General features: G+C 30.3%; 2 protein-coding genes across 2 annotated transcripts; one reads left to right on the top strand and one right to left on the bottom strand.

Annotated features, from left to right (window-relative positions):
• Nucleotides 1–4,349: 4,349 nt before the first annotated feature.
• LOC132943187 (guanine nucleotide-binding protein-like 3 homolog) lies at nt 4,350–8,238 on the bottom strand. Its single transcript, XM_061012053.1, has 8 exons — nt 8,076–8,238; nt 7,947–7,988; nt 7,309–7,535; nt 6,858–7,239; nt 6,650–6,737; nt 6,248–6,425; nt 5,033–5,175; nt 4,350–4,827 (listed from the first exon to the last, which is right to left on the bottom strand). Exons 1-8 carry the CDS (start codon nt 8,092–8,094, stop codon nt 4,407–4,409), a joined length of 1,500 nt encoding a protein of 499 aa, XP_060868036.1. The 5' UTR covers nt 8,095–8,238; the 3' UTR covers nt 4,350–4,406.
• A 79-nt stretch (nt 8,239–8,317) lies between these two features.
• LOC132943188 (nucleoporin Nup43-like) lies at nt 8,318–11,107 on the top strand. Its single transcript, XM_061012054.1, has 7 exons — nt 8,318–8,649; nt 8,711–8,824; nt 9,126–9,259; nt 9,478–9,599; nt 9,722–9,867; nt 9,943–10,201; nt 10,726–11,107. Exons 1-7 carry the CDS (start codon nt 8,530–8,532, stop codon nt 10,902–10,904), a joined length of 1,074 nt encoding a protein of 357 aa, XP_060868037.1. The 5' UTR covers nt 8,318–8,529; the 3' UTR covers nt 10,905–11,107.
• Nucleotides 11,108–21,107: the final 10,000 nt, after the last annotated feature.

Genomic DNA, 21,107 nt, shown 5'->3' with positions numbered 1-21,107 from the left:
GTATAATATTATTAAATAGTCACAACAATTTTACACTATTTATAATCAATAATACATATTTGTATAAGCTATTAAATTCGTAGTATGATAATAATAACGTCATTATTTTAATAATTATTGAGAACTTCTCAAGACTGTAAACAAAAATATGTTTCCTGATTTGAAAAAAAAAAATATGTATTTCGTATATCTATTTACTCTAAATGAATAATAATATTAATAGCATAGGCGCAAATTGACTAAATTTTTTGGGGGAACTTAAGCCCTCCTCACCATAGGCCATATTGCTTAGTACCACAGAATATAAAAATTAGTACTAATTACTAGATTTTGAATTGGGGGGACTTGGCCGGCATTTGGGGGACTAAGTCCCCCCAAGCCCCCTCCCCCTATTTGCGCCAATGATTAATAGGTACAAAATTAGGGGCCCCCAATTACCATAATTAAGCCGGGGCCCCAATTGCGGACTAGCGGCCCGGGCTAGTCCGACTTTGATCATCGTGGTCATACAGCATCCAAATTTGGGACCCTGCAAAACCCGCTATCATTCACCCTATTCAAGGCTTCCAGTAAATAGCCTTAGGACCGGCCTTAATCACCGGTGCTATATGGTACATAACAAATGCAGCCATCCACAATGACCTAAAAATACAAACAGCAAACGAGCTTGCAAAGAGCCACTATAAAAGTTTCCATTCAAAATTAACAAGCCACATAATCTATTTATTAAACCCCTTGTATATATTTTTCTATGTTATCCTTATTATAGGTACTTATTATTTTTATTTTGTAAATAGATTGAATCTATTTAAATGAAAAAAAACTTCACACTAAAAATGATAGAATAGATAGCTAATTTATAGGTCTACACTAAGAACTTGGGAAGTTTATATACATATATTTAATATGCTTTAAAAATTAAAAGGTATCGTATCGCTTCGCCTGGAATAAAAGATATTGAATATTAAATATCTACCCGGCTACTTATTTATAGTTTTATACAATAATTATACTTATAGTTTAATACGTATTTTGTGTACTTGTGTGTAATTATGCTATACTTGTATCTAGTGGGTTCAGAGTTGGTGTATCTTTTAATTTTAATTTAATACGTAAATTTACTATGTGTTTTGTCATTTAATATGCCGTGTACTATAGTATAATATGTTTCACTGTTTATTTATTACTTATATTATATTTTAAATATTTCTGAATGTATGTTTTATGTGTACATTATATTATGATTCTATTAATGACATATTTTTTTTTTTTTATTAGGGTTAACGCTTCGACTGCTCAGGTCATTAGCCTGTGGTACTGTGGGGGGGGGGGGGTATTGTAGAATTTTACACGTGGTTTTGTTTTGGGCACCCGTAGGTATCTGCCATGCCCGGGTGGGGGATGGCGGCACTTGTTCTCCGGACACCATGACTTACCCGAAGAAAAATGCCGCCCGCGGCCAAGGTATCGAACTCGGGCCGGCTGCGTCGCAGCCGACGCCTTAGTCCGCTCGGCCACTCCGTCCCCCATTAAATTATATTATATTATATTAAATAAAAACATTTTAAAATTGGTAATTTATTCAATAAAATTAAAAAAAAATAAATTAAAATAAAGGATATATATATTGTAATAGATATAATTATTTAAATACTTTAACTTTATTTCTGAAGGATATTCATTGGTAAAATTTATTATTAATAATAAACCAAAAAAAAAAAAAACACAACATTCAGTTGGATTTTACATTGTTTTAAACATATGTTTTATCCGTTTTAAACAATGAACAAAACGTTTAAAACAAATGTTTTAAACATAACAACCCTGAGTACCTAGGTGTAATATTGTGTGTAAACTGTAAACTTTATGGGCAGTCGGTGACAAATCACGAAAATGAAAACTGAGAAGACCTTACTAACACTATAGTAAGTACCTACGACCTACCATACTATATTTCCGGTAATATAACCACAGACTTCTATAATATACTAAAACCTAATACATAAATACTAAAATACATATTGTATTATATAAAAGTTTGCGGTGGCTTAAAATAATTACTTATTAAACAAATATGGACATTGACACTAAACCAGTTATCATCATATTCAACAACTGTCTATATCACTTTGTTCGAGCATTATTATAATATGTTTTATTCATAGACCTAATTGTAAGGTTGCATTTTATTTTCTTGAGTAGGTATATCGTAGGTAGTAGGTACCTATATGAGTATAAATATAACTGAATATTTCTTTGTCACCGTGTGCCCTTGAAAGTTGGAATTTCCTGAACCTATATGATACTCTACGTCTCTACCATGTACCTATTCATGTTTTTAGTTTTAAACAATGAACATTAAAGGTATTTTCACAGAAGATAAATTGTCATAAATTCACTTTAGCTACCCAGTATTTTTTTTTGAATTTTTTTCCCGAAACACGTATTTTAACGAGTTAAGAACGCTGGTAAAAAAAATTTGCGGAAATCATTATTTTGGAAGTTATATTCTTCCAAAGTTAGTGAATTTACGTTTATACGCATACGCACAACACTACAGTACCTATTTTACTGCTGCAGTAGGTAACGAATTTAGATTTTTTTTTCGTACCTCCCTATGTAGTTAAGCATGCTGAAAACGATGGCGTAGTCAGAATTTGGCAGTCGACATAGTTTTAGTTATTTGTAGTCTGAGACCTACCCAAGCCTAACTACCTAACGTCCCAACGTGGTTTTACGTAACAAGCCGGGTGTATATGAAAATACAAAGTAAGTGGATGTCGCTCTGCTGTACAGTAGGATACAAGTGGGTCACTGTATTATGGATTGTATTAAATTTGAATTCAATGATATCATATCACTGTACACGAAAAACGATTCTGAGCGGAGACGGTTTGTCTGTCTGTCTGGATATTTTATATTGTTATTATATTTTATTATAGCTTATAAGTTGAATTAATATTATAAATTACGTCAAAATAACTAAAATCATTATTTTTATTTGTTTCTATGATGATAAATAAAGCGTTAGAAATTAAAATCCCATTTTTAGTAATTTTTTGGTGGTTTTTCCCGTGTCATTAAATAATGAATGAATAAATAAATAAATATTGAGAAAATCGAAAAATGACCTCGCTAAAGTACCATTTTCATCCAATTTTCTAAAAGATATGATACTGTATATGTTGAAATCAAAGAACTCCTTCTAGTAGAAATTTTGTATACAAAATAAAAAAAAAAATAAAATAAAATAAACACCATTGTAAAATCAATACATTCATCGCTCCGCTCAGAATCTAAAAATGTTTATATATTTTATATTTTATTTAAAAAAAATAATTTCATATTAAACAATAAATAATATTGTATTATTAAATTCAATATTATTAATCAATAATAAACTTTAAAAAAAATGGGGGGAAAATGTCCGCATCAAAAATATATTGGGGGGAAAATGTCCTAGACCGAATACAGTCGGGGGGGGGGGAATGTCCATTTACCCTTGGTAGTGGGGATTAAGTTAATATCAAGTGAGACGGGTAATCTCACGGGCTTCGTAAAAAAGTGGTGAAGGATGATTTTGTGACCATTAGGACACTATTTGGCATTTGGGGGTCATTATTTAAAGCAGGGGCGGTTCCAGGGAGGGCCCTAGGGGCCGCGCCCTCCCCCCAAGGCCCAAAACCCGTATTTCTAAAAAATTGTATATTGCTAACAAAAAAACATATTATAGTATCGACTATTATAGACACGTAAAAGTATGCAATTATTGGAGGTACGTCGGTGAATGACTTGTAGCATGTATCTGCTATCTCTATGGACTACGAGAATACTAATTAAGTAAAAAAGACTTAAATTTGTGTTGTAAAAATTGATGTTTTGTATTTGGTATTATAAGCTTTGTGAAAATTATAACTATTATGCCCCCCCAACTCAAGTCTCTGGATCCGCCCCTGATTTAAAGCCAAAACGACTGCGTCATCAGCTATGAGTCATAAGTACCCAATGACGTATGAGGAGATTTAGGGAGGTCGTGGAAAATACATAGTATTATCAATCGATTTCAAGATAATATGTATTTTACGTATTTATTAATTTTTATTTGGCTTATTTTTCCGTGACTTATTTTTCATGGCTTTTTTTTGACTACCAGGAAAAGAGCTGTCACTTCCTTGAGATACTCAAGCTAGTATTGGGAAATTTTCTGAGTAGCTATATTTAGATGGACCAAGAAAAAGCGATTTTAAAGGTAGGATTTTACCAGAAGATAATAAGGGGCAAGAAGGAATTTTTGAGTTCAAGGTTCCCTTTTCTTTCTAAAGTTCTATTATATTATAAAACAAAAATAATTAATTAGATAATATACTTATATATTTAATGCAAATTAATTTATTAACATTTAGATTCTATAGTAAATCAATATTATCTAATAATTTTTCACATTTAATCAATCTAGATGCTGTCTTTCGTTGTTTCTTAGCATTGGCCTTTTGTAATTTTTTTAGTTTTAAAATACCAGGTTGTAAAACAATTTTTGATTCCATAGGCTCAGATTTCTTCTTTTTCCTCCATCGTAATTTTCCAGATTTTTTTGTTTGTACGCCATCATCAACTACTACCATTGATTTGCCATCTACATCCATTGTATCTGTTTTCACACCTTCACCGGTTGATTCCGGTTGTAACTTGGCAAGTTCTTCCATGAATTCTGTTTCTATTCGTTGCACATTATCCAAATTAAATACATCTGTTACATTCGTAACAATTTGTGCACTTAAATGGACTGCTTCAATTTCTGGTGGAAGGGTGTGATACCTTATTTTGCCTCTAAAATAAAATGTTTATTATTATTATTATTATTATTCCTCTATTTAAGCATTTTAATACAGTCGGATATGGTGAACTTGAAGTTCAAGCGACCAGCCAAAAAGATAGTTATCAAAGGATAATACAATAATAGGAAAGTCTAAGGACTGAAAAAAAAAAATGAGGTAACAATTTCGAGTAAACCTGCTATTTTGACTGTACATACCGATTCCAATCTTCAACCAAGCTACGAGCTGATGTAAATATATCAGGAATTCCGCCACGACCGATGTTTCCAAACCGTCTAGCTTTTAAATATAAAAAGTGTTCACATGAATCATATTGTCCAATTCCATATAGCTTTTGCATCTATTAAAAACAAAATGTTTTTGAATAATACAATTATGATAGGTAATGAAATAATAAATATGGATGAAATAATTTTCATTCAACTAGTCAAACTACAATTGAGTATAACTTATACAAATTAATTTAAATGTACTTTTTTTAAAATATTTGTCAGGCTTAAATGTCTTTTTTTTTCAATTTAGAGAAATACCCAAACTCCGAGGCACAAGAGAAAGAACCCGTGTCCCGACCGAAACACCTTCGATTCCGCCCATCGCCACATATTTGACACACACTAAATGGCACAAAAAAGGGAATGCCTACAGTCTACATGCGCGAAACAGGTTTCTTCACTCGTGGCTAGTAGTATAGTATCGTGTTTTTTTTACAAAGTTACTTTGGGTATTGAAAAGTAAAGGAATTTCATCAAAATTTTGTTTGAATAACAAGTTAAGTAACTTAGCCAATACTGTCTAAAAGTTATAATAACTTAATATTGACTGAATAAATTGGTATTAGGAATCTTATATAATTAAATAAATAATAAATCACTACCCATCACTTATATTTTTATATATAATTTTATAAAAGATCTATTATAGCCATTCTATAGTCTTAAGTCATAACCTATATTAATTTAATTGAGTAATAAATTGTATGGTTATTAGCTATGTTTGATGATTAATAATTTAATTCAATTTTTAAATAATATAAAAAATATTTAATGTTCAACCAAGTAATAAAACAACGTAGTGATTTTGGATTATTTTTCAAAATTTTTTATGTACATTTATTATATATTTAATTGTTGACACTTTTAAGTTCCTATGATGATTGTTTTATAATTTACATCAGAATCAATTTTAAAATAGATTAAAAATAAATTGTGCTAAGTTTTCTAATGGAAAATACAATTTTTTTTATATGAAACTTTTAGAGCACACCTCAAATAATAACAAATTATCTAAAACTAGATGAAACAAATAATAGGAAAACGACAAAGTAATGTTATAAATTCAATAATATTTTTAATTGGTAGTTAGAACCACACTCATTACACAGTAACTAGTATATATAAATATAAATTATATACCTGGTCTTTAGTTACACGTCCCACAATTGTAGCAGCACAAGCAATAGGATCTTCAATATTTCCAGAACTTACAACATTTTTTAATCCTACGCTATTGGTGGTAGATGTTTTATCTAAAACTACACCTGGGCAATCCAATAGTTTAATATGTTTATCCAACTGAATCTCTTGCATGTTTCTAAAATTGAATTATTAAATTAGTTAGTTTAATTAGCAATTTAAACAATCCATTATATGTATATATGTATAATATATACAAGCAAATAGCAATATTTTGTTTTATACTAATCATTACCTAATAATTATATTATTTTGTATACATTGTACATTTTGAATAAAATACCAAAAATTAATGCTAAATTATTGCTTAGGTATAGTAAAATTAATATAAAATTATAATACTTGGTTACTCCAGGGACAGCTCCAACTTGACACGCTCTGGACCTTTTCAAACTGTTAATCAAACTACTTTTACCAACATTAGGCATACCTAAAACATGTTTTTATGTTTAATATTATAACATTAAGTCTGAACAAAAGAAATACACATATATTATGATGATTAACAACTTAAACTACTATTTGGAATAAATGTTATTATTTTCTTTACCTACAACACCTACAACAATTGATGTCTTCATTTTGTCACTACGACAGTAATTGGCTAAAAGTGTCATAACTAATTCTGCACCAACACACAGGCTAATAGCTTTTTCTGTATCTTTTTTACACTTGTTCATTTTTCTATGACCAATTCGTGAACCCGCTTGTTGAGTACTAGCTTTAAATGGTACTGCCGGGGTTCCTAATTGCCCTCTAAAATATGACAGCCAATCACGGACTATTTCGGCTGGGACCAAGTCTGTTTTATTTAATACCACAACAAGTTTTTTTCCCAAGTCTTGAGCTGATTCGGTCACTCGTTTACATCTGGTGCCTAATGGATCACGAGCATCAACTACCTCTAAAACAACATCAGCAGCACTAACCACCTAAACAGTTAATGACTTAATTTAATAATCATTAAAACATAACATGTAATTTGAATAAAAAAACAATACTTTTCTGAATTCATCTTTAAAAGTCTTATTATCCAATTTCACAACATTTTTATAACCTGACTCTTCTTCAACATTTTCAACTTCAACAAATCCAGCTTGCATTGATTCGGTTTTTTTAACAAATTCAGCTAAAGTCTGGGATAATGGAAGCGGTTCAGTTATTTTCTCAGGTTTCTTATGTGCAGCTTTTTGAACATTTGCTGTTTTTATTGATTCTAATTTTTTTCCTATTAATTGTCAAATGACAAAAAATGTACAACTGTTTATTTTTAACAATTATTTTAATGGGTAGTAAGTAGAGAAGGCGCGGATCGAAAAATGAAAAAGGGAGGGACTAGACGAACAAATTTACTTCAAGTACATAAAAACATAGGCATTAAGTTAAAGTTTTTAAAGTGAATAAAATATTCATTATACATGCATATTATAAAATAACAAAATTATATTTTATTGCGTAATATGTTCTATAAATACGTAGTTAAAAGTGAAATATTTTTAAGGCCTAATGGGGAGGGGGCTTTGGCCCCCATAGCCAATCCCTTGTATCCGCGCCTGCCGGTAGGAGCAACATGTACACCATTATACAATAAGTCTTAACTTAAAAATATTTCAGTAATTTTGAAAAAGAAGTGACAAACCTTTCTTCCATTTTAAAAATGCTTTTCGATTTTTTGATTTATCTAAGTAATAAATAAATTGTATACATTTTAATTAATATAGATATATTGAACAAAATGAATAAAGTTAAATAAATATAATATACATACTAGCTTTTTCAATGCCCATACTGCAGTTAAGTTTCAAATTGGGTTAAAAAAATATTAAAAATTAACAACGTCTTAGGATTAAGCTAAATTAATTAAAATGTTCTCATAATAATTTAGTCGCTGAGACCCTACGTTTTGAGGGTTTATTATTAAGTGCTTATCACTTTCGGTTTTATCTACATCGTGGTTTTAACTTTTTAGCCTCTTAAATATCTTGTAATTTACGACTTACGATGCTAACTTCATTTGGTCTGGAAGCCGGAATCAATTTATCGGATCTCGTATCAGTCGTATACTCGTATCTCGATTTAATATTCAAAAACTAAACTGAAACATATTTTGGTAATTTGGCTTTGGCATATAGTCGTATACTCGTATAGGACTATTACAAAGAGTTTTTTTAAAACCCATCAAAACTTTAAGAAACCCGGGCCGAGTGCGTTGGGCAACGATCATGAGTAACACTGGCATATTTGCAGAATTTATTGGCAGAAAGGTGAATAGAGTGAGATGGAAGCCAGATGACCTGATGGCATCGACAATGTTTGTCACCGGTTCATGGGACAACGAAGATGTGAGATTAATAGATTGTCATGTATTATGTGAGCGTTTCATTATTATTTTTACTGTTATAGGATAACGTAATAGAATTGTGGGGACTGACATCGGAAGACGAAAATTCTGCCAAAGATTTCCCTCCAAAACTTTTGGATTGTGTACAACAAAACGGAAATGTTACACAAATTAGAGTATGCACAATATTATAAGTTATTCTTGTTTACCATAATATAGTACATAGTTAATTGGTTATGTGTAGATTGGTCAAGTTTTTGATAGGATAAAGATGAAATATTCTTATTCCATCAGTCGCTGATGTGTACTCCTCTTATTTTATTTTACTATTTATTTGATATAATGATAGCTACAAATTTAATAATCTATTTATTGCTTGTTGAAAGATGTTGATAAGTTAGAATTTATTTATTTAATAACAATAAACACCATACAGTTTTTATAAACTAACTAAATAATATTTATTATTATTTCAAGTTTTTAGATAACAAATTTGTTGCTGTTAGTACAGACAATGGAACAGTTAAAGTATATCGCGTCATTGGTGAGAATGAAGACTCTAACATTCATCTTAAAGAAGTCATGGCTTGGGACAATCTACATTCATTAGGGTAAGGTTAAAATTTAATTTCACTTCGGTATTTTGACAATAATTTTGGTTAATTTATACATATTATATTAAACTATATTGATTAAATAATAAAATTGTATTTAAAGGTTGTCATTTCCAAAATAATTATTTAAAAAAATGAATACTCATGAATTAATGATGGGATTCAATTTATACTTAGTCTAGTAAGACTCACATTATATAAATTATTATTTACAGTAAAGGTAGGAGATGCTCTTGCAAGGATCTTGCTGTATGTAACTTTTCATTAGCAACCATTGGTGATGATTATAAACTTAATGTCATATCATTGAACACTAAACAAATTCATCAAGTTCTAGGTAAGTACCTAAATATTTTGTTGTTGGATGTGGACACAAATTGTTATAATCTCTTAAAACGTTTTTAAAAATTAAAATTGTTGATAAATATTTACATATAATATGGATGTTTGATTATCTAGAAGGAATAAGTAGCTCACCTTTAACATGCATTTGTTTCTTAACTGATACTGAAGTTCTCTGCTGCAATGCACTAAGTCAAATGAAACTATGGGATTTACGAGTTGCTAAAAGTAGTATAACGGCTAATATCAATAATTTCACTCAGGTAATATTAATAATATTTATCATGTTGTATTTGGCACAAAATATTTTATTTATATTTTACACATCTGAATTTCAGACTCAAGTGCCTATAACATGTGTTGCTCAACACCCAAGTCAAAAACATTTTATTTTTACCGGTTCTGAAGAAGGAGATGTTGGTGTTTGGGACATGAGAACCAATAGCTTATTAACAACTATGAGTAGTGGCGACACATCATCACTTACCGAAATAGCATTTCACCCTTTAGAACCAGACCATTTGTTTACATGTTCATTCGGAGGAAGATTACTACAATGGAGTTCTAAAAAATCATATATGTGCCATGTTGACCCAGGTATATTGAGTTATATACAAATAATAAAGTAAATGGGATAATAAAATAACTTTTACAACACATACCTAATATATTATATAATATTATAATTTTTTGTGCGATTTTAATTAAGTAATGCTGACTCAATCGTAATATTCAAAAACAAAGTATTTATTTGTTTTAAATTATTTATGTTAAAGTTAAAACAGGTTAACCTATACAGTGTAAGTTAAAATGTCGAAAATATAGCATAGAAAGTACATAATATCTTCAACATTGTATACAACTGCTGTAATTGTAGTCTAGTGGCATAGCCAGATTAGCCACAGATCTATCTATGTTTATCCTTAATATACCTTAAGTACAAGACAAGATAGGATAGACTGAGTATCAATCATGTAACAAAATATCTAAAAAGATTCTCTATCAATGCATGTATAATATTGTAATAATCCAAAATGTACATATCTATAATTTGGTTATGTAAGAATTTATATCCATATAGTGTTGATGAATAAAATTAATAAAATTAATTTATACTCTAGGAGATCTGGAATATTCAAATTTTTGGGTGAACACGGACAAGGTAAAAACACGATTGTCGATCAACGATGTAATACAACCAATTTATATGCCAATCAACTCATTGGATATCCAAAAACAACAACTTATTTGTGGTGCTGATAATGAAGCAATTTACTTTCAACGTAACCTTAAACTTTAAATTTAAACATAATTTAACAAAGCTCGTTATTATTATAACATAATAATATCAAGTATGATTTTTTTTAAAGTTCATTGTTAATTACTTTAAATTAAACAACTTTTCATAGTAATTTGTAGGTTGTTTTTAGGAATTTTTGATTACTTAAACTTCCTCCTTTAATTATTAAACACTTATAAAAATAAACCTCTACTATAAACATTTTTAAATCTATTGAGATTGATGTCTATGTCTATAACATTGAAAGTTATGATTGAAATCAAAGAAATTTTATTTCATGTATCAAGGACGTCACGCCCGCATTTGTTGATTCCGTCTTACAAATGTACAACATAGAAAAAACTATTTTGCGCGGGACAACTTTTATCTTTCTGTGTTTGTAGTAGTGGCTTCAAAATTATCTATGCAACATCGTGCCTATATTTTAGATAACAAAAATACATTAAAAGTTATTTGCTTCTAAACATTTTGTTTTTTTGTTTTTTTCATTTACTTATAGTGCTATTGAAAAAAAAACACGCTGTTGCACAGATAAAGTTCTTCTTTATGTGTTGTGAACATTTGGTAGTTCTATAACAAATATGGCGAGAGAAAAGTTTTCCCACGCTAAACAGTATTTGCTATGTTGTACATTTGTAAGATGGAGACAACACATGCTGGTGTGACATCCTCTTAAACAATTTAATTTACTTTTATAACCTTGTTAATTATCATCTACTTAAATGTGTTATAATAATTATTAAATAATCTCAACTATATCCTTAATTCATAAATATTGGCGACTATTTACTATATTTTTGAGATGTTATCTAACATTATCATTAATTACGTAACTGTAAGTTAAGAAGGTTTGTTGACTTTTAAATTCTTAAGAAGTTTACAATAATTTCAATTAGAACTTGAGATTACTAATTTTAAATAAAACCAAGTTTTAGATTAAAGTTCTATATTTTTAAAATTAATGTTGATCTGGAATAGGGAGAGACTTCTGATAAAATCACGAATATGTACAAATTATTTTCTAGGTAAAAATGTATATTACATGTTCAATTTCTTAGTTGAGGCTTGAAAACTCAATACAAGGTTTCTTATCGAATAGCTGAATAGGTACCAGCATACAGACTAACTCTTGCGCGTTTTAAAATCTAAATACTTGTAAATTACCAGTAACTGTGGAGGAACGCGCAGGGGTGGACTGGCCCAGTGGTATACTGTCCTAGAGGGCAGTGGGCTGCTGTCCTTGGTTGAGTTTGGGGCCAGTGCCTTGTAAGTGGTATGATTAGATCGTATAGGACAACGGTACATAAACAAAGTAATGCAACATAAACATGATAGGATTATATATTTATATGAGACAGAGGTGTCATCAAACATTAATGGTTCCAGTTTCTTAAACGAATAAATCATATTGTTGACTTACTAGTCTCTTTAATTTGCCATAATTATAATTAGGGGCAAAAAAATATTTTGATGGCTAAGTCCCCTCTAGCTCCCAACTAACTACGCTTATGGTCATTGTAGGGCCGCTGTTATATATCTGGGATAATGGCACGGCCCTGGGAACGCGTGAGCGGGGTCTGTAGGCGGCTCAGTGGCAAAGGCCAAGTCGGGTCGCTGACGGTGTGCGAACGGCGAAACGTTCGACACATCCAATAATAATGAACAATACGATAATATACGGTGCGCTAAAGCACAACACTTGGCGACGTCAACCATGTGGTTACCAAACCGCGACGATGGTCCGAACACGGGACGTCACAGGTCCACTCGCCTCGAGTTCTATGGAAAGACAGCAAAGAAGGAGTCCACGGACCGTACGACGCGATAACAGCAATGCGAGGGGGCATGTCATAGCTTACGGATGTTTGCCTGACGCCCTATGCGTGGCCGTGCGTACCGGTTGTAAAACGACGAAGTTCGAAAGAATGGCAAGTTTGAACAAACCATATTTCCAAACAATGTTAATCTATATGTATTTAAATTATTATATAATATATCAAAATACAGTTTTGTAGAATATTCTCGCTTTTTTGGATTTTTAACATTTTTTATATAAATAATAATTTATTAATACCTAGCTACCATAATGGCCATGTTAAAGAAATTGCTTGGAATTCCTTCTAGCGATGGGCTGTTGGCACAGCATTACCCCGAAGTACGGGTAATACTGCGCATTTTTACTTTTGGAAAAATAATTAATAAAATAAAGGCCACAAATATAGTTATCGAAATAAATACTTTTATTTAGATATCCATTATAGTTGAGTACATCAATAGAAACAAATAACATCGTGATATCTGACTTTCTGACTATATAATATTATGTTCTTAGGATATATTTCTAGTCTGCAACGAATGTAACGCGATGTTTGTCATTGAAGCGTAATGTCATGTTTTATATTATAAATTTATAAATTGTCGATTTTTCAATTATCAAATTCAAAGGTAAAAATATTTAGTACAATTTTAAAGTGAGTTATAACTATATATAATACATACAGTGGATTCTACCTAATGTGGGCACCGATTAATATGGGCTAAATGGTCTTGTTCCAATTTCTATGTACGCTAAGTGCTAACAAGGTTATTTCGGCTTATTTGGCCAACCGCTTAATGTGGACAAATGAGTTTGGTCCCAACGTGGCCACATTAAGCGAAATCCACCGTATATAATCATAAACATATAAATAAATGTTTATATCTGTATATTATAATAATTCACTGTGAAAAATGATCGCACGGCGTTTTGTATATGCAATTTAGCTACACTCATAGCTCAGTACATTTTCTGGTATTTCTATATTATTATCTGTATTTTTAAAATTTTTTATTAGAGAATATACAATCTATACACAAAAGCATAATAAGAATATGTGCTACAACAATTTAAAAAAAAACAAGAATAGGGTGAGGGAAAAAACCATCCAGTAATCGCACTTCTTTTGCTTTTAGTTATTATGTTATTCAATGGAACACAACAGACGGCGCTACTGGTTAATTAGTTACTAACGCGTGAGTGATCAGTTCCAAGTGATTCGACTGTCGAGTAAATATATATTTATATATTTTTTCACTTAATTATTATTTTTTTTAATTTAAATTTTTTTCGCTAGTCATGAATAAGATCTCTGTACCAGTTTCTTTTTAGATGTCATGGTGGGTTTCCAGGAATCATGTGAGTGGCTAGGCTGGATATTAGAGGGTTAGGGCGAGAAGGCAGTTTGTTAAAGAAACGTTTATAGTACGTTTTAGCTTCTTTATGAATGGTTTTAGTTTTTAAGTCAGAATGGAGAGTAAAATTAGAAATGTAAAATGTTGGCAACATTATAAAATTACTACATTCATCGCTCCGCTCAGAATCTATAAAAAGTTGGATTTAAAGCTTTGGTAAAGATTTTTAATACTGCGACATCGGTATTTTCCATTCCTATTTTTATACATTAATATTTGTGAAAACAATTTTATTACACGAACACAATAATATAGGCTTTTCTGGGTACTTAATCTTTGATTATCCGAAAATCATTAAGGATAAATTTATTATTACAAGTAATCTATATTATGTTAATACTTAATGCTTAATGTGTACTAGTTTTACTTGTTAATTGTATGAAAGTTTCAATGATGTAATAATATATTACATTTTTCGATTTCTGAAAATTGCCGACTAGTATTTTCAGTTACCGACATTCGGGGGGTGTTAAACCACCCACACCATTCTTAAAATGGCCCCTGCATGGGGCATTGGTGATAGTTATGGAGCCATTGCCACAACTATGCCAATTTGGGCCCGTGTGTAAATAAAATGAATTACCCCTCCCTTACTCTTGAAAATTGAAAAATTAATCTATCGACCATTGTAAAATTAATTTTTCCAAATTTGAAAACATACTTTGGAATTTTGAGTTTTTACTATATAAATAATTATCAAATAACAAATAAATTGATCATACCATACATTAACAGTCAATTAGAAACTCAAAAATAAATACTGTACTCACTTAAAAAAATTGTGGCAATCATTTATTTATTATTTTATAAATTTAATTATTCATATAAATATTGCAATTAAGTTTTCACATACGTCAATTTCTCGCATAACAAAAATAGGCACCAATAATTGAAACGTGTAAACACACTCACACTAAACCTGTCAAAATGGGCGTTCCTTCGTATGACGCACTTTAATCAATTGCAACCAAACTTTTTTAATTTCGGTTATATAGTCCGCAAAAGAAACGTTGATGTATGATAATGTTGTGTACAAAATCTATTGTTCAATCTTTATTAATAATTATTATTATAACAAAATGGTTTTATTTTTTTCTTTTTATATATTTTTAAATTTTTATCATTGGGCCTCCATTATGGGTTGGGGCTCTGGGCCCGAGTGTTTAACACACGCAACACACCCGGTTATTGCGGCACTAGATAGAGCGCAGAATTTTGTTTTGAACGGTTTATATTTTGTTAAGATTGGATTTTTTGGCATTGCCCTAATGTTAGAGACCATATGTCACCCACATAGGCTTAAATAAGAATTTGTAAATGAGTAGTTTTATAATTTATGTTTATTTGATAATAATATTTTCAGCAACCGGAGACGCGCATTTAAGGTGATTTTTTCCCCTTTACGTGTAGTGCCCAGGTGAGACGCCAATCAATGGTTAGTCCAAGGTACTTAACCGATTGAGATGAAGGGATAGGTATGCCAGCTAAAGAAACTTCAGGACAGGGGCAAGGCGAAGCGTAAAGGTAGTGTGAAGCGATTTTGATTGATTTACTTTGACTCTCCATTTATCGTACCAGTTTGACATTAAGTTAAGGTGATGTTGAAGATTTAGGGAAGGAGTAATTGGGTTTTCGTGTCTTGCCATATGTCATCCGCAAACTCAGCTAAAGTTGTGTTTAAAGAAGTAGGTTGACGAGCAACATATTTATTATATAGTATTGGTGACAGTATGCCACCCCGCGGGACTCCTGATGTTTGCAATGTTTGAAAAAAGAACCAAATCTGACTTGGAAGTAACGGTCGGTTAGCTATGACTTAATTAACAAATAGTATGATGGTGGAAGAAAAGTTTTAATTTATAAGTAGCCCTTCGTACCAGACACGATCAAACGCTTGAGACACGTCGATAAATACGCAGGAACAGTATATTTTTTTTCAAGTGAAAAAGATATGGCGTCGACTAACCTATGCAGTTGGAGTGTTGTAGATTGGGAAGAATGACGCGAAAACCAAATGGGAAATTGAGTGTTAGGAAGCACATTACTGGAGAAGACGGAAGGAAGAATTGTTTTTAGAATTAGTCTTTCGAATATTTTAGCGAAGAAGGGCAGGAGGCTTATAATAAGTCGATAGGAAGAAGGTAGATCGGGAGGCTTTTTCGGTTTAGGGAATAGAATGATGATTGAAAATTTCCAAAGTAGTGGGAAATATGCCAATCTTAGGGCAGCATTAAATATGACTGTTAGCAGAACGATTGCTCTTTTTGGGAGACATCTGGCTACTTCCGCAGTTATTAAATCATAGCCTGAGGATTTCATAAGGCTGTATTTCTGTATAATGAATTTAACACCATTTGGAAGTAAAGGATTTAGTGGGTAGACGGAGAGGAAGGGGAATCTAGGTACTGCTTAACTAACTCAGTATTTTGGGGAGTTTGTATTTCAGTGTGAGGACTAAAGGTTTCAGCTTAGTGGCTTTTTAGTAGTTCAGGTTTGTCAGCATCTGAGGAGGCGAAACAGCCATCTGATTTAATTCGAGGTGTTTGGTACTGCGTGTTTTAGGCAATTTTTAGTGGCATCCCAAAAGCTTTTATTAGGTGACAAATTAGTAAAGTAGTTGGCTTGAAGTTGGTTATTATGTTTAGCTAGAACTTTTTTTAAAGAGTTAGCCAGATTATTAAAGTGATCCAAGGTATTTATTTTAATTTTTTTTAGTTAAATTCTAAAAGTATGCATAAATAAAATAAATAAATTATATTTTCCAACTCAATATTTTGACCTAAAATCATTAATTAATGTTATTGAATTAAAAATTCATAATTACAAATAGTTTCTTTATTGGAAATACCAACGTTTACTACGTACGTACTACGTAGTATTGTTGACGTTGACAATTTACAATAGTCTAAATAAAAAAAGCATGATTATTTTATCGAAGAAATAACAAAAGTATCTATAAGAATGGATTAATTGAATTAGTTACTAAATTACATCTGGATCGAATCATTATTTGAAGTATTGTCTTCGTCATTCTGCATTATCTTATGGTTAAACTAAACCTTTCTATTGACAGTTTAAATAAACTGTTGTCATTATCCAATGTTTTTGTAACATTTTGATATTTAATATTAGACTCTCTTAAGATATATCCATAGAATTATTATACAAATATTATATTGTAGGTGAATTAAATTAAAAATTATATTTAAGATTTAAATATATGTAGAAATTATTAGAATAAGGTTATATCATTATATTCTTAAATTATATATGTACAGTACATATTATATTATTTTTAAATTCATAAATACAAATATATTAAATTAATCGAAATAGTATAAAATAATATCTTTAATAAATCAATAATAATAATTGTAAATTAATAATTCAAACATTTTAAATACAATTTGATTTACATAATATTATATTATGATATATCTTAAACGGTAAATGAGTAATGTGCGTATGTTATTAACACAAAAGCTATTGTATGTATTTATGTATTTAATGTCAAGTAGATTTATCAAAATGACCACTCAAATATCCACTATTTTTTGCTCATAACTGAGATATTATTCAACCAATTCCATTGAAAATTATAAGAGCACGTAGCCTGTGATTTTATCGATCGATTGATACCTCATTCTAACGATTTGGTCCATTTATTAGACCTGTAGCCTTTCATAAAGAATACCAAAATATTAATACATATTCAATGGGAATGTTTAGGGAAATATTTAGGTTTCTGTATATAATATATAAATTTTATTTGTTGGGTCGAAAAAAGCGTGAAAAATGCAAGGCTCCTGATATATTTTTACAATAGCAGTTGAAAAATATTAAAAATACATAGGCACAATTTTTTTATAAGTATTTAAAGTTCAAATTTTGACAATATTTATCAAATTTAAAATTCAATAATTATTTTGTAGAGCGACACCAACTTACCCACCTTTTTTTTAAAATTTAAAACAAGGCTCCACGTAAATAGGTTATATACAAATTACTTTATTCACAATAATATCATCAAATATACTTGGTAATATCATAGGCTGACTGACCGTTTTCGCTCAGAATCGTTTTTCTTATACAATATTATATCATTGAATTCAAATTTAACACCATTCATTACAGTGACCCACTTGTAACCTACTGTACAGCAGAGCGACATCCACTTACCTACCTTTTTACTTTTATGTTAGGCTGTCTGAACATTTGTAAATTTAATAGCAAGCTAATAACCAATAAGACGCAGAAAAACAGTAGAGTTACCAATGTACACCTTAACATACCCAAAATGACGCCACAGGTGGTAATATCATCCACATCCACCAACAATGTATTATAATATAAGTATGCCGTATGCGTAACGTTGGTTGTGTAAAATGTTTGTCGTCGTGAATTGGAAGACATGGGTTGATTTAGGATAGACAATTAGTATTATAATTTAGTGTATCGATAGATCACCTGATTTATTCTCTTGATGTGAAATTATGTATTATGTTTTAAAAATTGCATCATATATAAATAAAAAAAACTATAAAGAGGAAAAAATTCAAAATACCTATATTTAATTAGCACAAAAAGACCTTAAATATTTTGAAAATTATTTCATATCTAGTAGTAGTAATCTGAATATTTAGTTAAAAATGTCAAATATTTACTATTCAGTTAAAACAAAAAAAAACCTATAAAATTTATTGATTTGGTCAAAAACTGGTTTAACATAAAAATTCCCGTTTTCCTTGATTTTTTTTGTTTTTCCTGTTTATTTTGAAAAGTATTATTTTACATTAGACTTCCAAAGTACCAACTACGTCCAATTTGCTACTAAAAACCAACCTTTTAGTTAAAATCACAACATTTTCTGTTAAAAAAAACGGCCACTGACACAATACTGTAAAATCAATAGTTTTGTGTTATTTTCGTGGTTTCCGTGGTTTTAATAAATGTTGTAAAAATTTGAACTTTTTAAAAGCTTATAAAAAGATGACGTCGATGTATTTTTAATATTTTTTATTTTTTGATTATGGGAAGAACAAATTATGAGAAACCTTTTATTTATAAAAAAATTGAAATGTCTATAAGAACCAAAATATATATAAAAAAAAAATGCTTTTAGAGAATGCTAAAATAAATTTATGGACAATTTTATGAAAGATTCAAGAATATTTTTACTTTTAAACCCCCACCCCACCAATGTTACAACTAGATGTATTATGCTACCAAAAACCTGCACACTCAAAGTTGAAAACCGTACCTAAAATTATTTCTACTCCAATAAGTGATGAGCGAGACAAAAAATCAATTAAAAAAAATCTTAGATGTGTATAATGTATATTATACATGGTAAATTATCATGTATTTGTAAAACCAATAAACCATGATCCGATCAGAGTCTATAAATTATAAGGTTAGATTTTGAGAAAAAATGGACTTATGATGTCTTTTGGCTTTATAAAGCCAAATTAGGGTTTATTACAATTTCAAACGCACACAATATACCATAATATCATTGCGATATCTTGAGATCGACGAGAATGGTTGCGGGAAACTGCGGAAATATTTTATAACATTATAGGTACGCGTCCGAGGAACGAATAATGATGGCGTATTAATGTTTTGGCGGCAGCGGGTGCGGCTGAAAAAACTAAACCTCGTGCGAATCGATCTGCAGGCCCGCCGTGGTGACACACTAGGCCAACGCACACGAAACACCAGCGCCGGATAATTTTCTTGGGCGCGTACGGTATTTATCGTAAGTACACGTCGCTGTCGACCGTTATTATATACTTATTAAAAATTCGCTAACGTCTGGAGCTGTATTATGTATAGGTACTTAACGACGTGGGTTCCGAATAAAGTTTTGAAAAACAAATTTGTGAGTCTCGGACAGGTGCCACATACCATATACCTACCTAGGTATATTATTTAATATGATTTAATTATAGGCAATAATGTAATTTATACGCACCATGTTTATTTTGCAATCATTATGATTCATAAATTATAAATTATAATATTATACTATTATTACATTATAGTGTTTAATTATCAAATTTCATGATCTTTGTTACTTAACTATTATGTATTCACTGCACTATCACTATTATTAATATTATGCTAGGACTAATACCTTAAATTTAAATTAATATTCATGTTGAAGTACCTCCGATGGGAGGTCTTTTCCCTCAGTCTCTTCTGTCTGTTTTTTTTTGTTATTATCACTTAAGCTTATTGTTCTAATTGTAACAGATAGCGTAATAAAGAATTTTGTTAAAAAAAAAAAATTTATCAAATTTATTTTTTGTTTCGACAAGATCGCATAAAATCGTAATGATAAATTCATCTTGAAGCTACCGCTTAGGTAGCACCGTAATATTATATTATGTATCAGGTAGAACCTTTATGTATAGTTTGGTTTCACAGATTTCATACGGTTCTTAGAAATAACAAAAATGTAGAGTATGGTTCTTCAAAATTAAAAATGTCTGTATCACTTCATAGGTGGTACTGATTTTAACCAGTTACAACATAATTCCTAGGTACGCATAACTCGATTAAAACAAAATAAACCAAAACGATCAAAGTTATTAACACATAAGGATGTCTTTATACAACTAGGTATGTAATAAATATATTGGTTTCGTTAATAAAATATTTAATTAAGGGTTTCAGTGAGATTTCGGTTTAAATTTTTTACAGTATTCCAATATTGTTTATTTTTTTTAGTTTTGATACTTTTCCAGTCTTCCGCTATTTATGTATTTTCTTATTATTGTCATGGACATTGCGTGACTATAGCAGGTACGTGATAGGCATAGAACACTTGGTGTATTGGTGTACCTAGGTTGCAATTATTATCCTTATTGTGACATCGTCGCATAACGAGTACGAAAAAACAATTTTACTAAACGACTATATTAGTATATAATATTATATAATATATTTATAGTGAATAATTATGTAATG

This window comes from Metopolophium dirhodum, chromosome 4, assembly GCF_019925205.1.
Source record: "Metopolophium dirhodum isolate CAU chromosome 4, ASM1992520v1, whole genome shotgun sequence".
Classification (NCBI taxonomy): domain Eukaryota; kingdom Metazoa; phylum Arthropoda; class Insecta; order Hemiptera; family Aphididae; genus Metopolophium; species Metopolophium dirhodum.
Note: the sequence above shows the minus strand (reverse complement) of the source record. Positions and strands in the feature narration are given on the sequence as shown.

What these genes read in the sequence shown, in the direction of transcription:
- LOC132943187 (XM_061012053.1), bottom strand. An exon ending in TTAAAGATGAATTCAGAAAA is followed by an intron (nt 7,240 to 7,308) that starts GTATTGTTTTTT and finishes TTAACTGTTTAG; the next exon opens with GTGGTTAGTGCTGCTGATGT. An exon ending in AATTGTTGTAGGTGTTGTAG is followed by an intron (nt 6,738 to 6,857) that starts GTAAAGAAAATA and finishes AACATGTTTTAG; the next exon opens with GTATGCCTAATGTTGGTAAA.
- LOC132943188 (XM_061012054.1), top strand. Translation starts at nt 8,530, where the DNA reads ATGAGTAACACTGGCATATTTGCAGAATTTATTGGCAGAAAGGTGAAT. An exon ending in GACAATCTACATTCATTAGG is followed by an intron (nt 9,260 to 9,477) that starts GTAAGGTTAAAA and finishes TATTATTTACAG; the next exon opens with TAAAGGTAGGAGATGCTCTT. An exon ending in TATGTGCCATGTTGACCCAG is followed by an intron (nt 10,202 to 10,725) that starts GTATATTGAGTT and finishes TTTATACTCTAG; the next exon opens with GAGATCTGGAATATTCAAAT.